The 10,235-nt window shown below is 42.6% G+C and overlaps 1 protein-coding gene across 2 annotated transcripts; it reads left to right on the top strand.

The window, feature by feature from the left end:
* The first annotated feature begins 313 nt into the window (after nucleotides 1-313).
* On the top strand, nucleotides 314-8,850 carry TNIP2 (TNFAIP3 interacting protein 2). 2 transcript variants are annotated; one of them, XM_065837032.2, is made up of 6 exons: nucleotides 322-1,036; nucleotides 3,343-3,648; nucleotides 5,576-5,659; nucleotides 6,164-6,445; nucleotides 6,829-6,948; nucleotides 7,443-8,850. In XM_065837032.2, exons 1-6 carry the CDS (start codon nucleotides 572-574, stop codon nucleotides 7,722-7,724), a joined length of 1,539 nt encoding a protein of 512 aa, XP_065693104.1. In that variant the 5' UTR covers nucleotides 322-571; the 3' UTR covers nucleotides 7,725-8,850. The 2 variants fall into 2 exon arrangements, with proteins under 2 accessions (XP_071664597.1, XP_065693104.1); XM_071808496.1 differs by lacking the exon at nucleotides 6,164-6,445 and having other exon boundaries at nucleotides 314-1,036.
* The last annotated feature ends 1,385 nt before the right edge of the window (nucleotides 8,851-10,235 follow it).

Raw genomic sequence — 10,235 nt, 5'->3', positions numbered from 1 at the left:
CCGCACCGGCTCTTGCTGGGACGCCGCGCTCCGGGACTTTCGCAACGCGGGGCCAACACCTCAAAGGACCGTGCTCCCCTTTCCCCCTTCGGCGGCCTCTCGCCGGTCCCGCCTCCACCGAGCCCCCCTCGTTGTGCCTGAAGCCCCCTCTGCGGCCCCTCGTTCTCCGCGGACCCAGCGCCCCCCTCTCCAGCAGCGTCGCCGCCTCATTCACCTCCGCCCCCTCCCCTCGTTCAGCCCGGACTCGCTCCCGGACTCGCTCCCGTCCCCTCAGCCGCCCCTCGGGCTCCATCTCTCCCCCGCTCCGCTTCCCCTCCCCGCGCAGCCCCAGCTGCCATCTCTCCGCCCCTCGCCGGGGTTCCCCGCCCGGCCCTGCCCCCGGGCCGGCTCCCGCTGCCCGCCCTGCCGCGGGGTTCCCCCTCCGCAGAGGCGGGCCGCGGCTCGGCACAGCAGCGCGGGGAAGGAAGGGCGGGAGGTGGTTCCTGCGAGCGCTTAAAGCGGCGCGGCCAGCCCTCCACGGCGGCGAAGGCGGAAGAGCGAAGCGGGAGTCTCGGCCCCTCTCCGGATTTATATGCACCTGGCCGGACTGCTGCTCGCCCTGGAGAAGAAAGAGGAGGGGCAGCAGCGTGATCGCGGCTCGGCGTCCCCGGCCATGTGCTCGGTCAGCGAGGGGAGCAGCACCGACCCCTTGGTGACCCGCTTCAGGCAGGTGGAGGAGACGCTGGAGAAGCTGCACCGGGAAAACAGGAGCTTGAAGAACAAAGTGCCTCGGTACAACGCGCTCTGCACCCTGTACCACGAGTCCGCCCAGCAGCTAAAGCACCTCCAGCTGCAGCTGGCGGCCAAGGAGGCCACGATCCGGGAGCTGCGGGGCAGCCTGGCCCGGCAGCAGCACCAGCAGCCGGAGCCGGGGGCGGCGGGCGAGGAGCCGGCCCGCTCGCTGGTGGAGAGCTTGCTGGAGCAGCTGGGCCAGGCCCGGGAGCAGCTCCGGGACAGCGAGAGGCTCTCGGCGCGAAAAGTGGAGGCTCTGAGCCAGGTAAACACCGCGGCCGCCCTGCGAAGGGCCCGGCGGGGGCGTGTGCGTCCCAGGAGCGGCGGCAGCCTTGGCCTCGGGAGCTGCGTCCTTGCCCTCCTACCTAGAAAAAAATGAGTAATTTAAGCTTAGTGAGCCCAGCAGTGGTTGCCTTGAACGTTTTGCGTTGAGACTGCTCGCGTTCATGGAGACAGGTCCTGGGTTAAGCGACACCCCCGGGTGGCACAGCAGATGTTGTGACACCCGCAGTGCGATGCCGGTGCCTTTGGCGGGACTCCCTCTATTGCTGCGCGCCCAAAATTGAACTGTGCCCAAAGCTGCTCGGCCATCTGTATCCCGCAGTAGTTCAGGCTGCTTTAGGTGTGAGAGGGTCAACCATCAAATCCTAAACCAAAAACCTAGCACGGCGTTGTAAATCTTCATGCAGCTGTTGTCACAAAGAGAAGAAAAAAATAATGACACCCCCTAAATTTGGAAGTTCTGTTTTTCTTACTGAAGGCCCTCCTCTTTATCAGGTGCAACAGGCTTGTTCTGTAAGATAAACAACTGGTGCCACCACTTTTTCTATTAGTGTTTTTGTGTATGTGTGGCTTTTTTTAAGTGCACTTAAAAATGCATTTTTGTACTGACAAGGCAGCATGTTAATACTTGGAGAAGTAACTGGCAAGTCTGGATTGTGAGGAGACAGATTAGAGAAATTGGTATCTTTTATGACTGAAAAAAAAAGTCTCAAAACTGTGTCCCCTCCCATCCCCCACAAATGCTATTTTTGTTACTGTCATTAAGACTTTCCCATGTTCAGTCTGAAATACTTAAAGAATTTTAAAGCATTTCTTTCTATATGAAGCTGCGTGAAGGAATGTCCAAACCAAGAAGCAGTACTTAAAATTGAAACAAGTATTTTTGTCATAAGTAGTCTCTTGACCTAATGCTTATACAAAACATTTTCCATATATGATGCTCACCTAAAATGCATTTAAATAAGTTAAAAGTTTGGAAATTTGTAATAAGAGATGATCTTACTGACACTTTGCAGACAGATGACTGACCTGTGGCATCGTATCTGACTATGTTTTGAAGTCTGATGGTGAATGTCATTATAGCAAACAGGAAATTTAGCATTTATGATGCTAAAGAATTTAAACATCAGTAATAAGAACAAGGGCTATTTCTGTAAGTTAGATATTAGTTTTATTCTTTTTAGAAATATTTTATGCCCAATCAGAAACACCGAAATCATTGTCATTAAAAATAACAACAACAAAAATCAGACATTTTGTGAAGTCAGAGTTCTACATGCTGGCAAAGAAGAGGGATTTTTACAGCTCCCTTAGCACTGCTGAAGAACTGGAAGGGCAGAGTCAAGCTCATACCTGTCTCAGGGTCTACGTTGGCATCCAGGGCATCCCTGATTCTGGAGGAGCAGCGCTGCAGAGGTTTCTCCTACCGGCATCTCTACTTTGTGAGGATATTAAGCACAAGCTGGTTTTGACAGTCAGGACGGGTGTGCTTCAGATGCCCAGTACCTCAGGGCAGTTCACCCCAGTAAGCAAATGAACTTAGTTCTTCTCAGAACACCTGCAGAGACATTAAGTTAATGTGGTGTGGATGATCCCACAGAGCTTCCAATTCAACAAGAATGTGTGGTGGCTGCAAGACAGTTATTTCCTAAGAGTTTGTCAGACCCTGCACATACCTGGGGGAGTCAGCTATGGCCAAAATAGTCATTGCTGCCACACGGATTTCATTTTCTGTTTGCTTGTCCTTACTGCTCATCCTTTCCTAGGTGGGATAGTTGCGTTTGCTCCCTCCACTCTGTCCTTGTGATAGTGCCAGGCAATTACTACCCTTCAATCATTTTTGATAATATGACTTTCCAGTTCCCTTTTTTTGTGGAAAATTGCTACTATCTGGTAATTCAGAATACAGGACCAGTAAGCATTTCTCAGTCTCCATAGTTATTAATCTCTAACTACTTTGTTTCTTGTAAATTCCATCTTTAGTTTGTTGTTGCTGTGTATCTTTTCATAAAATCTTCCTGAATTTTTTGCTGGTTGTTTTTTCATTCTTCTGACTAGGACATGCTTGTATAGCTGTCTGAACAGTTCTTGATTTTGACTGATTGATCTGTCAGTTCCAAGGTTGAGTGATTACATAGACATGAATTGGATTTATTTTACTTTTTAAATACTTTGCAGTGAGTATAGAAGCAATTTGGAATTACTGCAGTATGGAATTCAGTCTTAGACATATTTTGGCTTTTGAGTTCACTTGGCTTTTAAATAACTTCCCCTCCCCCTTATGTTTAGGAAGTACAGAAGTTGAATCAGCAACTGGAGGAGAAAAATGAAGAGATACAGCAAATGATAAATCAGCCTCCATACGAAAAGGAGAGAGAAATCTTACGACTTCAGAAGAGCTTGGCAGAGAGAGAAAAAGCTCAGGCCACCAGCGATGTTCTGTGCCGTTCGCTCACTGATGAAACTCACCAACTTCAGCGCAAATTAGCATCCACAGCAGAAATGTGCCAGCATCTGGCAAAATGTTTAGAAGAGAAGCAAAGAAAAGAGAAGGGGAAATCAGACGACCAGATACCTACTGAAAAATCTAATCAGGTATTCTTACTGCTGCCATGTTCATTTAAAGTCTTATTAGCTTCTGAAGTGTCAATTATACTATGATTGTTGTAACTGGGGATTGGTGAGAAACATCCCTTGAAATAATGTCATATGGGGTGAAAAGACTACCGTGGCAAACTCTAAATAATTCCAAGAACCAAAAAATTTAGGATGGAAGCAGTTGCCAATCATGTGCATTTTGGCCATCTCACTTATCCTCAGAGGCTTTTTTTGGAGAGGATCTTGGGAGTTCCCTTCCAACCTCAGCAATTCCATGATAACAGTTTTTCCCTGCGTGTACAGCAGACAGTACCTTCTTTATACCACAGCATGCTTCTGCGCCTCACTAGATGGTGCTATGCTTTTGAAGGTGGTCTCTCCTGATTACTTGTTCAAATGTATAAAATCACAAACCAAAGTAGAGCTATTTTAAAGAAGTATTTATATGAAGAACTCTGTAGCATGTGGTTTTCTCAGATCAGGACTTGGCTTTGCACATGTAGTACAGACCTACAGAAAGTTGGTTAAGGAAGAATAAGTGAAGCTGCCCTACCTGTTGTGGAGTTTTTTGTTTGGTTGGTTTTTCCCTTGTCCTCTGGGGTTCTCCCCTGGCCTCTCAGGACAAGGTTATGTTTCTCTCCAGCAAGGATGTTTAAGAAAACTACTTCGTGATAGGAAGGTGGCAGAAATGCTACTGAGGCGCATAAACACACACCTGGATTTTGCGGTACTTTGTAAATGGCCGTGTGGCTTTGCCGCATCATCACCTTAGATGAAGCTTTTCAGCATAGGGTAGAGGTAGATCACGTTGTTCTGTTGTTCCAGAAGTCATGATGGCTCAGAGTCATTTGGTAATTCATGATAATACTATGGGGAAACAACATTAGAGGCGCTGCCTCCAGTAACAGATCAGAGTACTGAGTAGGATGCTACAGACAGTTCTCACAAAAAAGGGTAATTCTGTCTCATGCTTTTACTGCTACACAGTGGTAATGCTGTTTCACATGACCACTCATCTCTGCTTTTATGATAAACTCTATACATGCTCACTTCTACTTCATAAAACAGCCCAGGACCATTTCCAAAGAAAACATACCCACATGAGTTACCTGTAAGAAGTAGTTAGAGGTTGACTAGATATAAGAAAAAACTACTTTTTAGTATTATCGTATTTTACATATAATTGGTAGACAGGAAACTTGATTTACTTTGATATATGTAATAAGTAGCTAACCTTGTACAGTGGGGACTTCCCTGTTGAAGAAGAGAAATTTCAGATGCAATTACTAGCTGATTCTAGGGAATTTTGTACAAAAGTGTTCTATATTACTCACGTACACCGGGGGTTTTTTAAGCAGATGTCACAACTGTAAAAAAGAGGTATCATTTTAGTCAATTATTTAGTAAGCAGGGTTTTTTTTTCTCTCAGTATTTTCTTCCTAGTACTGGCCAAAATTGACAGTAATAACAAAGCAAGATAAAGGTATATCTGTGTCTTTGCTGTGCATCCCCCACTCCAAACAAGTAATTTCCAAGGAGCTGGTGTAAACTGTTAAGCTCTGTTGTTGTTAGTGTAGACACTCATGCATGTAAAACGTGTAGTATTGTTCTTGTTACCTTTAGTAGGCTCAGAATTTGGCAAGCCAGATGTGTTTCTACACCATACAGATCTATTTAAAAGCAATAGCAAGGTGGTAAAAATCTGACTACAATTTTGATCTGCTTATTAATTATAAAAGCTGTAGGCTATACTACTAGTTTTTAGAAATATATATCAATAAGTAGACCTAGATGTATGTTTGTTTCGCTGATAGCAAATAGTTTTAGAGAAATGTAAAAAATAAATTACTTCCAGTTTAACAGCATAGCTAAGTATTTGGGCTTTTTATTTTAAAGTAACACTTCCTTTATCTGAAAATTATAGCTTTTCGACAATGAAACTTCACTTCAAGCTCTTATCTGCAACCTACAAGATGAAAACAGGATGTTAAAACAAAAAGTAGCTCACGTGAGTACTTTCATTCTGTACACGATTAAGATTTGATTGAGTATTCTGAATTACAGTACATTTGGAGTAAGTAAGGCCTGGTTAATTTAATTAAATGACAGTTGAATTTTTCGTAGTCCTTTCAGCATGGCACATAATCTTTGTTCTATCAGCTAAGAACAAGTTACTACTTGTTTGTTTGTTTTCGTCAAAAATACACTGCAGAAGAAAATTTTTGTGCTCCTTCCATGCTTCTGTATTCTATCCCAAGAGAACAACGCTAAGCCCAGGGTAACCGCCAAGCCCTCCTGTTCCATATCATTTAATACTATCCCTGTGGATTGGCGAGCGGGGAAGATCCTGGCTTATAGCACAATAATCTTCTACCCTCCTGTAAAGTGGCTTATCCACACTCAGCGCTTAGAGTCAGCATATTATATTTATCTTTTAGAGAATTTTGATCCTGCATATATAGACAGTCTATGAAAGCTTGTGTCTTCATGACTCTCCTGGGTGATCATTCAGGTGGAAGACTTAAATGCAAAATGGCAGAAATACGACGCGAGTAGGGATGAGTATGTGAAGCGACTCCACTTGCAGCTGAAAGAGATGAAGTCACAGCTGGAGCAGCAGCACGGCCTGACGTCAGCACAAACTAATTCTGACCTGATGCACAAGGAGATATTCCGGTTAAACAAGCTACTGGAAGAAAAAATGAGTGAATGCATGAAAACAAAGAGAGAATTAGAAGACGTGAAGAAGGCTAGTGAAGGAGATAACGAGCGCATACAGATGCTGGAGCAACAGGTCATTAAGTTTCTTTTTGCCCTAGAGATGGGAATTCTTAGTTTCTCCCCAGACCACTGAAGTCCAAGTGGGAAAAATGAAATAGTTTCTTTTGACATTTGCCACTTGTCTTGCCACATTTGGCTATACAGATAATTAACACCATAAACTTAAAGGAAAGTCACTACTTATGAGATCTGCATGGAGTTCTGCTGGCTTTAATACAAAAACATGAAAGATCTGAAAAAGAAATGCAAATATCTTTAAATTACAGATAGAAAAAATGATAATATTGAGATTCTGGGAATAAGTATTTACAGACAAAAGAATCACAGCCTCAGCTATTTAATGTAACCTGTCAGTGCTCTAGTTTATAAAATATTAACGTAATAATTCTTTTTCAGGTACTAGTTTACAAAGATGATTTCACATCCGAGAGATCAGACAGAGAACGAGCACAGACTAAAATACAAGAGCTTCAGGCAGAAATTGCATGTCTGCAGCACCAGCTGGCAAGAAGACAGGTAAGAAAGCAGCATGCTACTGTTTCAGTTAAAGCATGTCAACAGGATTCAGGACTAGAATGTACTTTTAAATATATTAAAAAAAAAATCTTGGTGCTTCTAAAACCATTTCGGCTCAGTGCAACTATCAAAAACTTATATTACTATATAGTCAGTTCTTGTGGAGATGCTTCCCAATGCACATGTAGTACCCCTTTGCAGTCCATTTTCCATTATCTTGGATCAGCATAGTAAGGGTGAATTCTTAGAAGGAGCAGAAGGATGGCCATGACTCTTTTAAGTGTCATCTTTTAAGTAACATACTGGCTATATATGGTGTGCTTTCTAGAAACCTTTGTTACAACTATGTTAATAAAACTGCAAAAACTGATGGATATTTTATTTACAAATCTGATAAAAACATGAGCAGTGTTTCAGATAAAGGTGATAAAATATTCTACTAAAGATTCTATTTTTATTGCATCATTTTCAAGAGCTCTTCTTCCTTCTCCTAGGACCGAAGAGACACAAGTAGTCATTTCAGAGTTCACCTTGGTAACCAAAATCATATGTACGTACAGAAGAACGTTGAACATCTCCGAGGCAATAGCCCAGGCCAAACAGGCACAAGGAGAACACCTTCGCAGTCTGAACAAGCTTCTCCTCCTGCGGACAATGGAAACTCGGGATCCGAGGGCAGGGCGCAGGGTGAACTCAGATGCCCTCATTGTATGAGGTTTTTCAGTGATGAACTCAGCGATGAATTCCTCAAGCATGTTGCTGAATGTTGTCAGTGACCACATGATGTGAGGCGTGTAAGTCAATCACTACTTTACAGACAGCAAAACTTTGCTCCATACGTATCCCCTACAGTCCTAAACCAGAGTAATTCAAATGGACACCTCTTAGGAATTAGGAGGATGAACAATATCTACCTCTTATTTGATTTTACCTTCTCTTGGACTGTATGAAAGACTTCAAGTAAAGTGTTTTAATGAAGAACTATTTTTGACAACTACGAGGAAGGCAAGCATAATGCAAATTCTACTACAAACTAAACTGAAACTTACAGTGGTAGTTCACTTCAGAGTGCAGCGGGACTTGTATTTGAGTCTAATTCTTTACAGCAGTCTGAAGGCTTGTGAAAAAATTTACTGAACTTGAAATTTTCCTCCTCTTCCAAAAATGTAGGCTGAAGAACAGGGGAAAAGCAGCCTTTTGGCAGAAGATAGGAAAAAATAAATCTTGTGTTTTATATGGATTAAAAGTGAAAGTATTTTCTTGTCTATTGAGGCTGAAATTTCAGACATCTCATCTGAAAATCCTGGTGTTGAGCTGAAGTCAGGAGAAGTGAAGAAAACAAAAAAGGCTGGTTATTGACCAAAACCAGCCCGTCTTTTTTGCACAGAAACAATGTACAGGGATATTTATTTTTTCTGTGCCGTAAGGAACTATTGTACGCAATTGTAAATGTGTATTTGTGTAATTATTGACTGTATTCCTATTTTACATAAGGATTATTTTTATAATAAATGTGATTGTGCAGTTGCTTTACTGCATTAGTAAAGTGGTCAAAAATCTCTTTCAGTGCAAGTATTTAAACGTGAAATACTCCCAGTAACTATACTAAGGGCTCCCTAAATGTCTTGGTTTCAGATATGAATAATTTCATGACTTCAGTGATAACTAGTGTCTCAGACTATTTTCAAATATGTTGAAAAATCACTCTTCGTGTGTGAGAGGAAGAATGACCTTTCAGATGCATGAGAACACATTTAACGGCCTACCCTGCCGCACATCTGCGATGACACCACTGCTAGCTTAAATATCTTCTTATCCTATGTACACTGGAGATGAAAACCGCAACAAATAGGGGACTGTTTTGAGCAGAAGTATGAGAAGTTAAAATGCACAAATGTAACAGGGCCACAGGTTTTTTCAGCCTTGTCTCCAGGTGTTTTTCACCATGTCAGAGCTGGTAAAGGCCTGGTACAACCAGAACCTTTCAGAACTAAAGAAAACTTACTTTGTTTAGCACTACTCTGGTCTTCTGCTTTGCTTCCTTCCCCGGACTACACTTAGGGAGCACTGTGGATATTTTTCATGTTATTTCTTTTTTGTGACCTTGTTACAGCCCCAAAGGAAGATGATGGTTTATGCCAATTACCAGAAAAAATGCATGGGCCATTGGATGTAGTGTGCAGGTGCAATGGTTCTTAATTGATTAGATTAACTAATGGCAAACCTGTGACGGATTACTAGCCTGTTTTTCCCAACACACACAATGTTGCCTTTTTTCAGTAACCATTTTATACATCACCTTTTAAGGTCCCAAGAGATCAGATGTAGCCCACAGAATATAGGCTGAGAAACATATGATTAAACTTCCTGTGGCATAAGCTAATCTTACTTTTTCTAACTGTTCTCAGTAGACAAGCCTTGTTTACAGCTTCAGTGTGCACCGATACCATATTGCCACTGATTGATACGGTGGAATATAGGTTTTTTTTTTAGTGATTCACATCACAAGATAGTTACAAACACAACAATAAAGTAAGTTAGATCTTGGCAGTGCATAGTTTTTTTTCATTGCATTTGAGATGATCACTGCTTTCATTTACATCAGTCAGAATCTCAACTCCGCTATAGGTTTCCACTCCTGTTAACCCCTGTGGTGTAGTGGGACAGACTGACCTACAGCTATTAGAAACAGATGCAAGAATTAAATACAAGGATCTGCAGTCCACAGAAACTAACAGTATATATACTTGTGGTTTTAAGACCTGTGAATTAGTCTCCTTGTCGGAGCAGAGGTTAGACTCTCAGTCCTGGGAAAGGAGGGCACTTCAGTGCTGGGACACTGGCTGTATCTCCATAGAGGACCATGCTGGACCAACAGACACAAACAGCTGAGGTTATAGGCCAAGCACAGATTACAGCTGCCACCTAAAGCTGTGCAAAAAATGGCTGGAATATGAATACCCCTGGCAAAACTCTGGGACAGATCTGCTATTTTTCAGTAGAAAAATACCTCACTTCAGAGCTATTTTATTTTACCATTTCCTACTAATTTTTGTTTTCCAGTCGGTGAAAAGCCTTACCTAATTTTTTTTCTTGTTTTGTCTTAACGAAGAAACTGCTTACATACACTGAAGAACCACCAGTGTCTTACATGCAAATGTTCATTTCAGATAATAGGGGATAAGCTATTCCTCTAAGAAAACTGATCTGTTACCCAGTGCTTTGGCTTTTACCCTGAAGTCACTGGTAGACCTCTTGAAGGAACAGTGTAAAATCTTTACCTGCCC

This window comes from Patagioenas fasciata, chromosome 4 (genome assembly GCF_037038585.1).
Source record: "Patagioenas fasciata isolate bPatFas1 chromosome 4, bPatFas1.hap1, whole genome shotgun sequence".
Taxonomy (NCBI): domain Eukaryota; kingdom Metazoa; phylum Chordata; class Aves; order Columbiformes; family Columbidae; genus Patagioenas; species Patagioenas fasciata.
This window is presented reverse-complemented; position numbering and strand designations above follow the sequence as displayed.